The 19,134-nt window shown below is 36.9% G+C and overlaps 1 protein-coding gene across 1 annotated transcript in view; it reads left to right on the top strand.

Annotated features, from left to right (window-relative positions):
• The window catches only part of PIK3C3 (phosphatidylinositol 3-kinase catalytic subunit type 3), a 109,287-nt gene extending 100,795 nt beyond the window's left edge, over positions 1-8,492 (top strand). Inside the window, exon 25 of the mRNA XM_069468040.1 lies at positions 7,937-8,492. Coding sequence (XP_069324141.1) covers positions 7,937-7,951 — 15 coding nt within the window. The 3' untranslated portion in view covers positions 7,952-8,492. The remainder of the gene's footprint in view (positions 1-7,936) is intronic.
• The last annotated feature ends 10,642 nt before the right edge of the window (positions 8,493-19,134 follow it).

Raw genomic sequence — 19,134 nt, 5'->3', positions numbered from 1 at the left:
AATGCCACTTTGCTTCATCTTTCTCTGAATTTTGATAGTACTTTATACCTTTAATATGAATTGCAATTACAATTTGCATTCTATTATAGATTTTTGGATTGCCTTGTGACCCCTGAAAGGCAGACTTCCTGAAGGCTGGGCTTTGTCTGTCTCTCACCTAGTAACTATACAATGCCTTAAAAAAAATCTAATGAATGTAAAGGAATTTCTACCTCTAAATGTTAGCATATACTCTTTTTCTGGCTCAAAGAAAAGTTTCTTTTCCTTAAACACCAATCTTGATCATATTTTTATTACAAGGGCCACCTCAGGGTCTGCTTTGTGGGCCATTAATTCTAACCAGTCATTTATCAAGGTTAACAGTGACTCAAATTATAGGTAGGTGAATTGTCAAAGTCAACCAACTAACGAATGGTAGATCTGGTTATACATATAGCATAGCAGAGTATTTTAGAGTTATAGGGGAAAAAGGCCCAGATGGGTATAATTGCTTACTTAATATCATATTACTAACAAGGGGAAGAACTAACACTTGAACCCTATCGGGGGGTTGCAACGCAACACCTCCGATATAACTGGGTCCCCAGGCAGTGTGCATTGCAAGAGATGGGAGAGACAAAGACGGACACAAAAAGTAAGGTGAAAGGATGTGGGGAAGTCGGGACCACCAGCATTCCTGTGAGCCAGGTGGTACTGACTGAAGCCTAGCACCCCCTTTTATTCTGTTTTTCATGCTATAAATTACAATGATTTCACACGAAAAGCTTGTGGGCTACAGTGTGTAGAAGTTTCAGGTCTCCCCTGAAAGTCACAAGATGCCTTAGCTAATTACTCTTTTATCTATAGAAGCAGGAACACATAGCTCATTACTAAGCACAACTATGCCTTACGGTATGTACAGATAGCATCTCTGAACTCAGCAGCTGTGGCCCATTCAATAGAGGAACAAAGAGACTAGTACTTCTTACTGGGAGGTTAGCTTCCCGCTAGCTGAGGTGTTCTGAAAAGGGGGAGGGAAGGAACTTAACCTGGTGTTTTAAGAATTGGAGCCTGATGTCCCTTCTCCTGAGCTGACATTTTGCAATCTTCCTCTACAGCTGTGGGAGGCTTTCTTTCATGTCAAGCCATTCCTTGGCTTTTTAGGCATGAGGCCCCTCAGGCTTTAAGGTGGGAGTCTGCTTTGCTGTACTCCCAGATCGCTGGAATGTCCCGCAACTAGGCAGTTAACTTCTGCCCTTACCTCCAGCTCCTGCTCAGGCAGCATTCCTTCACCTCTTCTCCTCCCACGGCCTCAGAAATGGGCTCCCTAAGCCCCGGTGGTCTTATTCCCATCAGAACCCAAATCTTTTGACTCCCATATCCAGTAGTTTTGAAACCAGTGTCTTGCTTATCACTATACTGTGTTATGTGTCAGTGAAACTTTTCTTGGCCATGGCCCACACAGTCCTGTTATCTTCTGTCTCTCTATATGTACACCTAATTTTTCCTTTTTTAAGCTCAACTAGTTACAATGTCCTTGAGGTCAGAAACTTTTAACTTCTATGTCTTTGCATTTCTATAGCAGGGGATTTACAGGTCACAGTTGATCATTTAATTTTATCTTGCTCTGTCCCTATCTACAAGTGTACAGATTTCTCTTCTTCATGGGTTTTCCTTATATTTGTGGATTCCTGTTTTTCCCCTTTACTGTCCTGGACAATTACAATACATTGATATAATGGAGCTAAAACCCCAGACTTGCAATTAATGCTGCTACCTAACACCTCATTTCAGTTATCCCTAGCTACATAAGCAACGCCAAAATTACTAGCTTTAAAAAAAAATGATTTATTATTTCTTAAGATACTTATATCAGGAATTTAGCCAGAGCCCAGCTACAAGGTTCTTTTGTTTCCTATAATGTTAGCTGGGTTTACTTATTCAGCTATATTCAGCTGGTAGTTGGGTTTTCTAGAAGGTCCAACAAAGCTTCACTCACAGGTCTGGCAGTTTAGTGCTCCTTTGCATGGACTGTCTCTCTCCACTTCTCTCACCATTTAGGACTATTGCCTGAGCTGCTACTCTACAGCATGGTGACTGATTTCTCCAAGAGTATGTGAAAGTAGAAGCGGCAGCCATCTTAAAATAAGTCCCAAGGACAGCCCAGATTCCCAGGGAGAAGAAATAGATGATACCTCTTCATGGGAGGAGAGGCTTGCATATGCAAAGAGGAGAGGAATTAAGTGTGGCATGTTTTAAGACTTAACTGATACCTAATGTGCTCCAGCTTAAATTTTGAGCCTTCAAGTTCTGTAAAATGAACTAGTGGCACACTTCATTTTAGTAGTCTAGTTTTGAAATTCTGTTGTTAATTTGCATGAGATGCCCATTTTGCTAGCTGGATCTAAGTAAAGAAGGATTATTTTTCTTAATTCTCTGTATTAAAGATGGAAGACAGAAAGAGCCTAAAAGGTGGGGAACCTGCGGCCTTCTGATTCAGGATTGTTCTTTATTAAACACCAACGGAGGCAAGAAAAGCTTCATCTTTCTCTGCTGCACCACTTTTAATAAAAGAATTTGTTGTGTAGAACTTGGAGTCAGTAAAAAGGCCACACTTAGGGACCTAGGAGGCCACATGTGGCCTTAAGGCTACAGGTTTCCCACCTCACATTAGTTTACCAAAGTCTCTGGGCCTTGGTTTCCCCATCTATAAAATCATTGATATCGAGGTAAAAACTAACATCCATTTTTTACATAAATCTAATGTCAGGGATGCAGAAATGTTAATTGTTTTTCGTATATAAAATTAATACTGACTTCCACAAAGTTTAGTAGATAAAATCTGCCTGCCCTTTCTTCCCCACCCTAGGGATAAATTGTGGAAATTGTTGAGAACTCTTTTGAGTTACTGGCCTGTACCTTTTCTTCTATTCAGAGAGAAAATATGAATATGGATGATGTAATGAATTGGTAATAGAGATGGGCATACTCTTAGACATTGGCGAGATTATTTTATAAGCATTAACTAACAGATGATTATAATTCTTGGAAAGAAACATTAAGTCTGTTTCCTGGGTTCTTATTTTCCAGTTCTTCAGTAAAATAGTAGTTAAGATATAGAAATCCTAGATAGCTAATTAACATTATTTTGGCCTTTGTTGTTACAAACGCTTTTGAACTAGGATAGTTTCTTGATAACAAGATCGTGTAGAAAGTGAAGGTTATAGTAACATAAAAATAAGAGTTAAGGGCAAATATCTAGATGATTCCAGTAATGTAAGGATTATTATCATCTTAGACTTGTAAAAAGTGGGAGTTTAATGTAGCATGAATATCTATGTAGATGAACTTTTTAAAATAGTATCTCCTTTCTCCATTTTATAACGATAAACACAGTGTCTGAAATAACAATAGCTTCACTATTTCTTTGAACTTTGTATTTCATATAGTGCTTCCCTTTTTTTAATATATAATCCTTACTATAACCATGTAAGTGTGTTTTAGTGTTATCCCCATTTTATAGATAAGAATTCCGAACCACACAAAAAATTGTTTCCTAGCTTATCAAATTCAGGTCTTTACCAAAATCCCAAATTCTTTATCCTAAGAGATGAACTTGAAAATTTGCATGCTATTTTTTAGTTTTCCTTAAATATGTCATCTGTACTCATGGTGCAACTGAAACAATATCAAAATAAGAGTAACCTAAGGATGTTTAATTTTGTTGGAACTTGCTCAGGCATTGAAATGTACCTAGGATACTGAATAAGGTCTTAGCTTCATATAAGTCTTTTCAAATTACAAAATTATAGGAGCATAGCTGTTTCTTATCTCTGGAGAAGTTTATTTTTTTCTTTGAAACTCACATTTTTATGTATATGATTTAAGTATTGATATTAATAAATCACATGGGAACTCAGATGCTAATGGCCAACATCTATTTTTTGTCACTCATATCATTTATTATAATGACACAATATTACTAATTGATTTATGGTAATTTTGGTGCATTCCCATTAATCATTATGGATTGTAGGACCAGGTTTTAAAAAAATGGGAGTAGACTGATACACACTAACAAAAATTATAGTTATTTCAGCATGAAAGAACTTAAATTCAAAAAGAAGATTAAAAATTGCTAGATACAACTATTATGTTAAGATGCTAAAAAGGCTTGTTTTCTTTCATCATGCAATTTCTTAGGAAGGGTAGACATTAAACACTGCAATACTTGTTGCCTAGCAACATCCCCCCATTGGTGCAAATTTTCCACTGAAAAACACATTTATTTGGATCATTGTGTTTGAAATTGCATCATTGTAGCTCTTCTCTCTGCTGAAATGATCTTTAAAGGGCCTTCTAGTCTTTTCTACACGGCAAGGTAGAGGTCACATAGTTTGGGTCATGTACAGCTGTACAACTAGGCCTTTCAGTGATAGTCTCACACTGCAGTCCATTTCCTCTCTGTCTGCTTCCCTCTTTATTTATTGATAGTAAAAGTCTAGAGAAAGGGGTGTGATTTCCATTAGTCTTAATACATATTAAATCTCATTAATTGAACTTTGGCAGATTAACTAGAGCTAGAGATATATTTTTTTGCAGACTATTAAAAAGTAAGACTAGATTGGGTTCAGAACATTTACCTAAGTTCCATCTCAAGGTACTAGGAACAAATCACTGCCATTCATTTAGCAAGAATCCTTACTTTTAGCACCTGTACTGTTCAAGGAGAGAAATCATAGATCTAGGCAGAAGGGCATGTGCCTCTGTAGCCACATATTTTTAAATTAAAGACCACGTGCCTTTAACCTAAGGGAATTAACTATATATAGTTGGTAGGGATTTCAAAACAAAACAAAAATAATGAAAGGAGGAAAAGGATGTGGTTATTCTGCCTGAATTCCCCCTAAAGAGCATATGTCCTCTGAGAAATGTGAGAGTGGCTCCTTCAAAAGTGTTTCCGATATTAAGAGCCTCTCTTAGTTAACGTGGCACCTTACTATGCCGAGAGTGATCCTAGAATTGAAGGTTCTCATTTTTTGTGTGCATGTGTGTGAGTATGTGGGTGTGTGTACACGTGTGAGTATATGTATGTGTGTGTGTGTATGTGTGTGTCATGGCTTCTAAATGCAAACCGTTTGCCCCATGTGCTGCTTACCTAAAGAAATTGGGTGGGGGGTTTTGGTGGTTTTTGGATTTTGGTTTTTTTGTATCAGTGCTGAGGGGAAAGCTTCCTGTTTTGGACTTTTTGAGAGATGCTTGTGTCAAATGTATTGCTTTCTAAAGGGCTTTTCTTGGGTAATTTTGTTTATATTCCTCTTTTGCCTTATGTGCTGACTTTAGCACCTAAACCAGTGTAGAGTCGTTCCACTATAACTACTGTACTCTCTCATCTTCTTTGAGAAGACAACCTTCCAGGTCAGTGAGTGACTCTCTTGGAGTTCAGAATTGGGAAACTAAGACCATTTAAGTGTGTTTCTCCTTTTATTTTTCTAGGTAAAGTCCAGACATTGTCTGTGTCCAGAGGATGTAGAAACATAGTTGTTTTAGGGCTATGTGCATATTCCCAGCACCTTTGACAGTCAAGAAATCAGTATTTGTGCTGGTATTAACTCTTCCATTTCCTTTCAGTTATTTGAAAGTTGCTATTTCATGGGTCAGTGGAATTTTGTTTTGTTGTGTTTTTTGGATTTGTTTTCAAGCCTTTATAATAATAGTAAAATGTAACAATAGATGTTTAGATGTACTTATAGACCCTAGTCCATATAGTCTTAAATTTTTGTTTGGTGAACTTCATTTGATGTTTGGTCTTGCATGGTGCCTTAGCAAAGCTAGCTCTGTTTAGGAGCCATACATCAGCTAATACCCATTGTGGAAAAGGAAAATTACCACACACTAGATTTTTCGTTTACTTTTTTCTTTAATAATTTTATTTAAAGTCCTTACACCTAGACCTGTAGTATTATTTGGGGTCCTAATTATTAATATAAGTGAACAGATAAATAAAAAATATAATATACCTTAATTTTCTAATGAGAATATGCTCTCTTCTAACAAACACATAAATGGCCTTAATAGTAAAAATGTTGATTAAACCCCCAGTTCACAAATTTTTTATTTCCTGCTGCAAATATTAAGTTGACATTTAGTTTTTAGCTGCAGCATAGATACGTAAGTATGTAGATGCAAAATAGAACTAAATTATTGAACATATAAAGCATTACTAGTACTTATATGTTAAATCTAAGTACAGATCTATGTATGTTTTCTTTTAATTACTATAACATTATTCATACTTTCTACTTGTTTTTTCTTTTAGTCACCCATTTTTGCCTCCTTCTCTTTATTTTTTTGAAACTTCCCTATTTATATAAATTGGCTGTAAAACTGAATTCCTCTTTGCAAACTGAACCTCTTTCCCTTTCATGATCCCTCTCTGAAGTCAGATTGGAGAACATGGAATACTCTGTAGTTCTAAATCTTGTTTTGCTAAAGTACCTTACTCATACTTCCCATAGAGTTTTCCCATATGGTTGAAAGCCACATAGCCTTGAGTACTCTAATAGTTATGTACAAAGCAAAGAGTTAATGTTGCTCAGTACGGCTAAGTCACGCAGAATCTCCCTTTATATTTAGTTACCCTTATTTTGCCACTTTAAACAGTGTGACTCTTTGTATGATAACCGAAATTTGTTTGGAACATTAGGTTTCATCCTACTTTATAGACGCAAAATGAAGACTAAAAAGAAGAGAATAGCACATATTTCTGGATTTCTATTATATGGATCTCATTTTACCCGTAAGAATGAAGAATAGCAGTGTACAATATTTCATTCAACAAAACAAAAATTATTGAATTCTGTGGCCAAATAGAAATTATTCTTCTCTAAAACCAAATTTTTTTTTAATTTAGTAGATAATTTTCTAAAAATTTAGAACATTCTTCTATGAGTAGCTTAAATATCATAACACCATAATTTGTAAGTACATTATACAAAATTATTTCTTTAGGTTATTTATTTATTTGGATTATTCTGGGAAGAATAACAACAATGAAACAACAATAACAGACTATTGAACATTTAAATGTACCAGGAATTAAGTAAAGTGCTTTCTCTGCCTCACCTCATTTAATTGTCACATCTGTGAATAGATATATTTTTCAGATCAGAAAACTAAAGGTAACATGTGGCAAATGCCAGATTCAAACCCAAACCCTGGGTTGTAGAAATAGACAGTACTTAATAAATAATTTTTTGTGTACTTCTAAGCTTTACTTTATTAGACATGAATAGCCTTTGTTGTGAATAGTGAGTTTTTAAAAATTTGTTTGTAAATTTAGGAAATGATCCTTTTAACTTTATTTCCTTAATCTTTTATTTAACATTAAAAGAAAAATGAAATCAGCTGTGTAAACAGCCAAGTGAGTATGATATATTAATATAAAGGAGTCACTGCAAACAGTTAATACAAGATAAACAGGATAAATATGGGATAACATTTATTTTGCACATTGACCAAAACTAGTCTTGAATTTCATTGACCCACCTGTGCTCTCTTGTTGCACTGCAGTTAGAATTGCTGCACTAATACCCATTAAAACCCATGATATTTAAAAAAGCTGCATGACAAATGTTTTGAGGTCTTAAGATTAGTTAATTATCATAATAGCAGCAGTCAGCAGAGAATGCCACATAATAATTGGGTTATCCTGAGCTTAAAGTCAGCAAACATCTCCTCCCCCAAATATTTTCTCATATAAACTGATTTTTCAACCAAGCCTCAGGCACTCTGTACATTGTGGTTAATTGCAGTCCTCTTGATGTCATTTAGCAAAGTAATTCATTCACTTTTTAATGGAAGTCTTTTTGAAACTATAGACTCTATTGTTTATCTTTCTTTGTGAACAGTGAAGTAAATTATTTTCTATTTATTTATTTGTTTTTGCTTTTTGTAGTACTGGAGAAAATGAAATTGGGATTAGTCCATCAAGATCCTTGGCTCAATAACAAAACCACTTTAGAAGCAACCTGTGTATAATGAAGACTTCAGAGTAACCAGCAAGGAAGGGAAAACTTAATTTTCAAGATACTGTATTTTGTAAATGTTACATGGTGCCTCAGTTTCATTTCTTTAGATGTTACTGCTTAAATATGATCTTAATAAGTTTGTTTTGTAATATTGTATATATTTATTTTCAAATGTATTCATTGTTAATAAGCTACAAAATAAGAAGTTTTTTCCAGGATTATGTACATATCATGAGAGTTCTAGAGGAATTGTATGTATGTAGAAATAGTAAAACATTTTAGACTTTGGGTTTAAAATGTTATTTTTTTCCTCTTTTATCTTCATTTCAGGACAGCAGTTACATGAATTTGGATTAATTGTCTCAGTTTGGATTTTTTTTTTGTTGTTTCTCTCTCCCTGCTTCCTTCCCTTTCTCTTCCAAGCTACTGCCCCCACTTTTGTTTGTTATTTGTTTTTGCCTAATTTACACATTTAAGGTTTTACTTAAACATTTACTTAAAGTTTTACATGGTCTGGCTCATTCTTTTACAATTTAAGAATTGTTCATATTTTTAAAAAAGTCACTTTTCTCTTACATTGTTTTAATGAAGACGACAGTTCACAGTTCTCCTAGATTATAAGTATGTAAAGTAGAATATGAAAATGTAGCTATCTGGTGTGAACAAAAGTTCTCTGAAAAGGAATTTGGAGGACAGAGACTTTATTCCAGTGAACAGTTTGCAAACCAGGTAGATGAAGCCTTTGGTGTGAAATGAAGGTACCTTCCAGAGAACAGAAGGAGGTTCGGCTTTTACAGAGAAAATTTCCACCCGGGTTCCCAATCACGTTCGTATATGCAAATGAAGGTGTCAAACTTGCTTAGTTCTGACTGGTCAACACATCTGAGTTTTGATTGCTTGATGCAGGCCACGACCTATTGGTTAGCTCAGAAGACGAAAAGTCCCAAAGTTAAACAGAGATATGGGTTTTCCAGGAACCCAGAATAACATGTGTGACCTCCAGTTAGCAAATGGCCATTTGGATCCATTTTAAATTTAGGCCCAGTTAGCCAGTCGGGATTGATCTTGAGAGATTGGCTCTTTCAGGTTCACACTGGATAACTAGCCAACAGGTAATATGACCACAGATGTTAGCACTGAGCATTAGATATTTTATACATATTCATGTAAGTCAATGTAAATTCTTTGTGCAATAAATTCTTTTTTGATGCAAATTTAGTTTTCAAAACCTTTTTTGAGATAGCTCACCTAGACCTATTAATTAATGTATTTTATTCTTTCTGATCAAAGCAAAATAATTTTTTGTCTTTTAAGACCAGAAGCCCTATTAATCCATCTAGCTTTTTTTTGCCTTTGGAAATTTGGGGAAGGAACATTATACAAAGGATGTGAGTAACACAATAATAATATTCACAGATTAATACATAGTCATGTAATTTTGACTTGGAAGGAAAAGAATATCTCATTCTTTTGGTGCTAAATAAATATTAAATATCAAATGCCAGAAAAGAAAGGCGAAATTGTGGCACAGTTCCAGAGAATGCCACTAATTATAATGTTTATTTGTCACTAAATTCCTATGTCTGAGTTTGCCTCTGTAGAGTGGGGTTACCAGCTGGAAAGCAAGCATATAATTAAGAGACATCTTACGGTATATGGAATGTGATTTGTATAAAACATCACTGCAGATTAGAAGAGGAGTAAAGATGAAAAGACCTTTGTAAATCATCTTAAGAGAGTTTATGCCTAAACTAATTGACAAGCTCCATCCTCTATCTTGCTTTTTCTTTCCTTCACATATTTATGTTATTGTTTATATTGCCCAGAAGTTTTTAACCCTTCTTCATGCTTATTCTTCTAATTCTATTTTGATTGGCACCTGCATACTTTTTGTCTGAATTATGCTGTTGAAAGTGACGTTTCCTCCTCTTGAACTCCTGGAATTATTATTTTTATAGCTTTTTTTCTTTTTTTTTTTTTTTGAGACAGAGTCTCACTTTGTTGCCCAGGCTAGAGTGAGTGCCGTGGCGTCAGCTTAGCTCACAGCAACCTCAGACTCCTCGGCTTAAGCGATCCTACTGCCTCAGCCTCCCGAGTAGCTGGGACTACAGGCATGCGCTACTATGCCCGGCTGATTTTTTCTATATAGATTTTTAGTTGTCCATATAATGTCTTTCCATTTTTAGTAGAGACGGGGTCTCGCTCAGGCTGGTCTCGAACTCCTGACCTTGAGCAATCCACCCGCCTCGGCCTCCCAGAGTGCTAGGATTACAGGCGTGAGCCACCGCGCCCGGCCTATTTTTATAGCTTTTTAATTGGCATTTAGCGAAGTTCAGTATTTTTGTTATACTTTGCATCTCCTATTTCAGGGGTTGGCGTACTTTTTCTGTAAAGGGCCAAGAAAGTAAGTATCTTCAGCTTTGGGAGGAATATGGTCTTGGTAGCATCAACTCAACTCTGTGGTCCATTTGACTTTAATTCATATCCAAAAGACAAGGCTTATTCCTTTTCTTATTTTTTGTCAAGTTTTATTTTCCCCTTTCTTTTAACAGGATTACCAAAGGCACAGTCAGTAATCAGTAAACATGTTTAAGAACTGTATTGTGTCATCATGCCACATATTCATAACTTGCCTTGGGATGAGAAAAAGATCATTCAGTAAAAAATACAGGTAAAATAAATTTTGACCATGCAGTTTTTAACCTACTGATCATGTTTTACCCCTGTTCTCTCTTTTTAAAAGAAAACAAACAAATTAGTTTTAGGAATTCGGTAAAATTCAACTAAAAGTCTTCTCAGAGTGTATCCCGTTGTCTGTATACCTTCAGCCCCTTTACACAGCACTAAATGATGACTTATGTTTATAATCATGAGCTTTTGCAAGATTTCCAGTCAAAAAAAAAAAAGTGCTTTCAGTTAGCTACCTAATAATAGGATGGTTAGTACACTTACTCTAGTAAGTATTTCATAAATGAGTAAATGAATGGTTAAATCTCAGTTTACTAGAACATTAATTAGAACTTCCTTCACCAAATTCTTCATCAAACATTCCCTTTTAAACCTAATAAAAAGATCTGTGTTTGGTATTTTATAAAAAGTTTAACACAAAGTTAGCATACAACACTGCAATTTCACTCCTAGATCTCTACCCAAAAGAAATGAAAATATATCCACAAAAAGGCTTGCACACAAATTTCCAAGCATAATTTCTAATAGCCCCAAAAAGTGTAACACTCAAATGCCCATCAATTGGTATATGGCTAAAAATAATGTGCTGTATAAATTCTTAGTATGGGATAGTACTCAGCAAAAAAAAAGGGGGGGGGGAAATAAACCACTAATATTGCACCAATATGGATGAACCTCAAGAATACTGTGCTAATATTTTAAAGAAGCCAGACACAAAAGGTTCCATTTCCAAAAAGGTAAATATTTCAAGGCAGAAAGCAGATTAGAGGTTGCCAAGGGCTGAGACTAGGAATGGAAATTGACTCGAAAAGGATGTTGAGGGTACTTTAGGCGGGGATGGAAATGTGCTAAAACTGTGTTTTGGTGATGGTTGCATAACTCTAGATTTACTAAAAGTCACGAAACTGCACTTAGAATGGGTTTGTTTTATGGGCATTTAAATGATACCTCGGTAAAGTTCGCTTTAAGAAAAGAGATCCACAAGGGCTTTCCATCAGCAGGACACAAAGGTGCGGGCGGGAAGGAAGACTCCCTCCGTCCCCACCCAGGACCCTGCTGCCGTGGCCGGAAGAAGTGGTGCCATGGCTGGAAGAGGCGGTTCTGCGGCGACTTCAGCCCTGGCGGTAACTTCCTCTTGTCCAGCTCTTGGTCTTCTCGGCTCTGTCTGGTTCTCCACGTTCGCCCCAGCTGGAGACCTGGGGCAGCCTCCGAGCCTGGGTACTCGCCACCTTTTCCCAGTCGGTCCCCTCACTCCCCCACTGACGCCATGTGTGCCTCCAGGCCTGACACCGGAAGGACCGCCCCAGCCCGGCTGCTGCCCAGAAAGGAAAGGCGCCTGGGAAGCGACAGAGAAGCCTGAGGCCAGGAGCCAGCCTGCCTGACGCAGTGCACATGGCAAGTCCAGTTTGCTAAGACGAGTCACGCTCTTGAAAGAAAGTGTGGTGCCTTATTTAAGCCTCTATATCATACAAAACGTCAAATCACCAATTCAGAAAATTGTTGTGATTGGAAAATTGAGCATGAGGTGGATACCAAACAGGCAAAGCTTAAAGAAGGAAGAGGCTGAAGGAAGATCCCAAAGCAGTAACTGAGGCAAAGGCTGAAGAAAAAGAATTTAAGGGAATTTCTGATGAGGAGGCTAAAGAGGATGCCAGCACTAAAGGAATTTCTGGATTTTGCTTGAAAGTGTTAAAGAATGTTCTCTTGGTTTTGTGATTAAGAAGCAGGATGAACTTGTTCTAAAATATTTGAAAGATGTTAAACTAAAGTTCTCAGATCCTGATGAGTCCCTAAAGTTACACATTTGAGTTTTGCTCTGAGCCCAATGATTATTTTAAAAAGGAAGTGTGACAAAGACATAAACTAAAGTCTTGACCAGAATTTAAGTGAAATCATTAGCTTTCTCAGGGATAGGAAATTCACAGCTGCATAGGATGTCAAGTGGATTTTGTACAAAGGAAAAAGTATCACTGTGAAAACCCTGCAGAAGAAGAAATGCAGTGTAGATGGAAAAATTAACAGTGACTAAAGTAATTGTGGTGATTCATTCTTTAATTTTTTCAGTCCACCCATAGTTCCTGAACAATGCTGTCCTATCCTAGGATGAACAATCCTATCCTAGGACAAATTAAAAAAAAACCTATCCTTGCTTAGAACTTTGAAATAAGTGAGATTACATGGTGATACAATTACCAAGTCAGTATTTTACCTTACAGAAGTTTCTCATTTTCTTGAAGAGGAATCTGACAACGAATATGACAGCATACTTGATGAGGATGGGGAGAAATTTTTAATTATTAAGGAATATGAAGACTGTCTCACTAGAAGTACGTAAACTGCAAGCTATAATGTATAATCTTACAATTATTTATTTATTTATTTACTTTTGAGACACAGTCTCACTCTGTTGCCCGGTCTAGAGTTCTGTGGCATCAGCCTAGCTCACAGCAATCTTAAACTCCTGGGTTCAAGCGATCCTACTGCCTCAGCCTCCCGAGTAGCTGGGACTACAGACATGCACCACCGTGCCTGGCTAATTTTTTCTACATAGTTTTTGTTGTCTGGTTAATTTCTTTCTTTCCTTTTTTTTTTTTTTTTTTTTGTAGAGACAGGGTCTCGCTTTTGCTCAGGCTGGTCTTGAACTCCTGACCTTGAGCAATCCTCCTGCCTCAGCCTCCCAGAGTGCTAGCATTATAGGCATGAGCCACCGTGCCCGGCCACTTATAATAATTTAAAGGCAACAGCTATTTAGAATCTTCTGTATATTTTCTTGGCGGAAATATTTTTAGAATATGCCAAGAAAGTTTTTAAGTACTAATAAATTCTTAGCTGTTAGTAGTAGTATTTTCTGCAAGATATGGAAAATGAAGTAAATTCCTTACAACAGATGAGTTTGTTCCTATGTGTTTACTTTGTGTGGGGTCCTTTTGATAAGTACCTCTTGAACTACAACTACAAAAATTATTTGAACTATTAACTGTGGTATATATTTACATACATATTTTGTTTTGGCTCAGTTGAAGGTTTGTTCTAGAGCTAGAGGTATTTATTCTGCTAAAGCAGTGGAGTGGGTTATTAAACTAAGGTTTGCTTTTTTAATTTGTTAAATCAATTATTAGTCCACATTTAAGAATTTCCATTAAAATGACAGTTAATGTTAACTTTGCTTTATTAGGTTTTTTAATATGTTAGTAATCTATAATTAAACTATCATTATGAGGTATTTACTAATATTAATATAATGTTCTTAAATGTTTGCATAACACAATATGTAAGATGACTAAGCGTATACCATTCAGCAAACTTTGTTCATGTTTTTATTGATCTGAAATGTCAAAAATAAAAGGAAGAAATATTTCTGTGAGAGAAGATGCATTATAGCAAATAAACAACTTTTTGTTCTGCAAATACTCTGCTTGAGTAGATAAAACATTTTGCATCCTTTTATGGTCTTCTCCCCAGTAGAAGCCCAAACAATAGTGAAATGATTAAAAAATAAGAAAATAGTGAGAACAAACTGAATAAGCAGCGGAACACTTTAATAAGAGAAAATGTGTTTGTTGGCTTCAGAAGGGGTTTAATATGAAATAAGAGAAATTTAACATAATCTGTCTCTATCACCTTTTAGAAATTATATATTCTGACAGGAAGTTGCTACCAGGACAATTTTAGAAATTACATTGTTTTCCAAAAGATTAGAAGATGAATTAGTAAGAAATACTTTATTAGTAAAAATGACTAAGTAATGTGTTAGTAATAAATTGTGTTAGGTATGAGGATGGGGAACATTAAAGCTAGCAAACTTGGATTCAGAATGGGCAGAGAGGTTTGCAGAGTGGCCAGACATCCAAGAATATCTGAAATCCTGCCTTATTTCCAGGAATAGTCTACAAAGGGGACATTAACATAATGGAAATGAAAGTATCACTGGTGCTCTGTATGCCAATGTTCAGTTGTGTTTTAAAAAGGGTGAAAAATCTAGATTTGAAGCACTAGGATTAAGGACTAAAAAGGGCATCTTCTGAAATCTAAACCACTGCATTTTTCCTCTTTCCCTAGCTATATGAAGGAAAGAACTGAAAGGGGGTTTGCCTGGAACAGGTGGAGAAAGATACAAGGAGGTAGGTCCTGTATAATAGCTCTAGGTTAGCTTATCCACTCATTTCATCTTTGGAAATGGTGGGGCAGGAGAGAGTATTACTGTGTGCATTAGGTTCTTAACTGCTGCTGTAAAAATGTACCACAAACTTAGGGGCTTAAAACACCACTGATCTGTTATCTTAAGGTTCTGGAGGTCAGAAGTCCAAACTGGGTCTCACTGGACTAAAATCAAGATGTCAACGGGGCTCCATTCCTTCCTTGAGACTGTAGGGGAAAATCTATTGTCTTAACTTTCTCAGCTTTTAGAGGCTGCAGATATTACTTTCATCCTCAAAGCCAGCAATGGCTGGTCAAGAGAAAAAGCCAACTGTGTCACATCTACAATTGAATAAGTGGGGGAGTGGGGACACTGCCATACTCAGGAGGCCACATTTTCCATTTGAACCGGAACTTGCTTTGGACACAGAAAGAATACAAGCAGTCAAGAAACCCAGTGCATGTGAGCTATAGGGGCAAAGGTGATAATATGAAGGTTAAGACCCATCCAGTGCCCTGTGCCCGTGATGAGGCCTCCATCTGAGAACACTGTTAACTTCCTGTACTCCTGGGCTTCCTCACTTTCTTCTAGGACCAACAGCTGTACCTGAAAGAGTTGACAGCTTCAACCACCCACGTTGTATTGACCCTAGGTTACCAACTTAGACTTCTGATTCCCTTAAGAATATTTCACTTTGAGGTCCTTGCTGCCTCTCATGTCATTGGGCTTTTGGGAGGCACCTACTCCCATCCCATAATACTCCCTTCTCTCTGACTCTCAGAAGGAGTTGCAGTAAATGCCCTTTTTTTCCATCAAAGTTCTTTGGGATCCACATGCAAATCATTCCATCCTCTCTCCCAAGATCTGCGTGCAGAGACAGGGCGGAGAGGGTGCCAGCTTCCTTAAGTCAACCCAAAAGTCCTCTCCCTCCTTTTCCACAAATGCATGCCTTTCTGGTATACATCAGTGTAGCATAGGTGCCTGAGCCAGAGTGCCTGGGTTTCTAAATCCAGATTTGCTTATATCTTACCTGGGTAATACTGAGGAAGTATAGTTTATCCTCTCTGTACCTCAATTTCCTCATCAAAAAAAATTGTATAATAATGAAGTTGTTATGTAGTTTAAAAAAATAATTCCATTTAAAGGAGTTGTAACAGTGTGTGGCCTATAGAGCATTATGTAACTGTTCTCTATTATTTTTTGAAAATAGGTAAAAAGATATTTATTGAAGTAATTTATTGTAACCTTATTTTATGCTTAGCATTAAATCACAAGATATTTGTAAAAAGAACAGACATGTTTCCTACCTGCATTGATCTTACAATGTAGTAAGCCAACAGGTGGACAGTCAGATACGAAGCAAGCATGTAAGTAATTTAATTAATTATTATAAAATATAGTAAGTTTGAAAGAAGCAACTGCGTGCAGTGAAAAAGGATACAGGAGAAAGACCCAGTTTAGATATAGTCACCAAAGCAAAGTTCTCTGAGTATGTAATACTTCAGCCAAGAACAGATGATCAAAGGAAGCATACCTGGAAGATTAGGGGGTCAAGACAGCAGGAGGAGCGTTTGAGTTAGAGGGAGCAGCATGTGCAAAAGCCTTGAGCCATGAAAGGACTTGCTTTGTGCAAGAACCTGAAAGAAAGCTGGTGTGTCTGTAACAGAATATACAAAGACTGACATGTGAGAAACCTCTGTGCTTAGAGGTTGGGTAGGAGAGTAAGAGCAGACAGAGGAGACTGCAATGGAATGGCCAGAGAGGTAGGAGAAAGACAAATGTGTGGTGACACAAGGCAATTAGAAGTGTTTCAGAAACAAAGTAGTGGTCAACAGGAATGTTAACTGCTGAGAGCCTTTTTTTTTCCACAATAGAGGCAGATGCTGAGAGCCTTTAAGTTCAGTACCAAAAGATGACCATTGCGTTTGCCAACATAGTATTATCTTTATCTCCTATTCTACTGTAAGTTCCTTGAAGGCAGGTTGATAAGAGCATCAGTTTATGTGGAATGGAGCAGAGACGGAGCAAGCTGGAGTGGGAAAGGCAATAGGACTCTTCTTGAAGTACTGGAGACAATAATTGTAGACAACTTTTTTTTTTTTTTTCTGTCTTTCAAATAAGCAGATAAGTGAAGGGAGAGACCGGGTAAAGGGAGCAGTTTTTTGTTGTTTTTTTTTTTAAACATATAAGATTCTTGAGCCATAGATAATGGTGATGGTAATGATTCAATAAATGCAAAAGAGGCTGGAGTAAAGGAGTGAAATCCCCAAGAAGGTGAAGAGACATGTCATCTCGCAGACAAACAGAGAAATTTACTCTAGGTGGGAAGGAAGTGATTCTCCCATTGTAATAGGAGGGTGGTGGAGCAAAGTTCCAAACTCTCTTCCTGGAGTGTACAGTGGCTTAGGAAAAAGAGACACAGGTTCTTTCAGCTTGGATGCGGGACAGTCTGAAAGCTGCCTTTAATGATCAAAAATTCCTTCTTTTGCAACTATTTCTAATTTTACTTCAGCCCTCCCACAGTTCAAATGTTCATCCAGAGTGGCTGGCCCTTTTCAGTATTTCAGCCAATCAGATAGCAGCTCTGCTTCAGGTCCCAGCCAATCCAATGTCTGGGCACATATGTGATTGAGCTTAGAATGAAATGACACTTTTTAATTCTATTTCTAGAATGACCTCATTCTGCAGCCCCACTCCTCGTAAAGGCGAAAGGAGTTGAGAATGTGTTCACACACCCATTACTTCTGTTCCTATACCCTAATCTTCCTTTGCACTTCCAAAAAAATGTTCATATTATGCTTCATGGGGGATTTTATGATGAAGAGGACAACTCTCTACACCCTCCCATTTCTTTCACTACTTTCCTAAAAATGTGCACAGATTTCCCACTTCTACATATTTCTGCTTTAGTTGAGAATACTTCTGATTAAAAATGAGCGTTGCCATTGAAATGTGTCAAGTTACTAAAGCATTTCTACAAATTATATAAAACTTATCCCCACCATATCAGTGGTATTTAAATTTTTTAATAATCACAAACAGCTGGGATCTTGAAAATAAGTAAATATTGGGGTAAGTAATTTTTCTCATGTTGCCTAAAAAAGTGAATTTTCAAAATCTTTACATGTGAACTGAGGTTTTCCCCATTTCCCATGGATGTAGGGTCAGATGTCCATCGTTACAGAAAATATTTGAAAGGCACCGTTTTCTTTTTATAAGGTTTTATAAAAGGTCAATGATTAGAAAAAACAAGCAAATGAATCTTTGTGACCCATAATTGCAATTTCTGAAATCATGACATGATTAGAAATCATGGAGTTTAAACTATTCATTTTATGGAAGAATCTGAAGTCCAGAAAGGTGACATGAGTGCTCTGTGCTCTGAATCACAAGGGAATTTTTGTGGGGCTGAGACTATGTGTTGACTTTTCAGTTCCCAAATTTGCTCATCCTCCTCAAGGTGAGGCCCAGCAAGACCTTCCTTATTGTGTTAGTTGGTTCACTAATGATGAATGAGATTCCATTTTCTCATCTTAAATGAAGGGGTTGATTTAAAACTCTAAAGTTCCACCTGGCTAGAAAACAAGATTATTGTAGTCTCTGAATTTGTGAAAAAGGAATGGAAGTGGCAGGAGAAGAATGTGCTAAATGTGGCTTCTTGTCACTGTCTCAAATTTCGATCATTTTTTTCTTTAAAATAATAATACAGAAATTCTGTGCACTTTTCTACCATTCCATGCAGTTCCAGGAAACCTTTCAGTTATGGTACATGGCATTCGCAGCAACAGAGGTGGCTATTGTGACCATGTGACTCCTGCCTGACATAATCATAGTATGCAGGCATGTTATATGCATGTAGATTTTTCGTGCAGTCACTGGAAGAAGATAAGGACCCTTTGCTCTGGAATTACTAGCTGGGATGATGTCAGCCTAGAGCTATGTATCTGTGCATCTGTGGTCCCATCCTTCCATCTCCCAATCCCAGGCCCCACCCCCCACTCCCGACCCCCAACCCCAATAAGGAAATCTAAGTGCAGGAGAAAACCAAGGGAAAGAGAGGGGGCAGGAAGAGAAAGAGAGAAAAAGACAGAAAGGTAATAATTTGAACTCTTGATTTATCTCTGTCTGAAGTGACCTCCTGGTCTTCCAATTACATGAGGCAATAAATTGCTCCTTTTTTGCTTAAGCTAATTTAAATTGGTTTTCTATCACCTTTATCTAAAAAACCTCCTGACTAATGCAGTTAACTATGCCCAACAGGGGCATTGAAGCCAGGTCAGGAAAAAAGCCTCAAAATAA

Source organism: Eulemur rufifrons, chromosome 5 (genome assembly GCF_041146395.1).
Source record: "Eulemur rufifrons isolate Redbay chromosome 5, OSU_ERuf_1, whole genome shotgun sequence".
NCBI classification, from domain to species: Eukaryota; Metazoa; Chordata; class Mammalia; order Primates; family Lemuridae; genus Eulemur; species Eulemur rufifrons.
The sequence above is the reverse complement of the archived record's forward strand: the minus strand, read 5'-3'. Positions and strand labels throughout refer to the sequence as shown.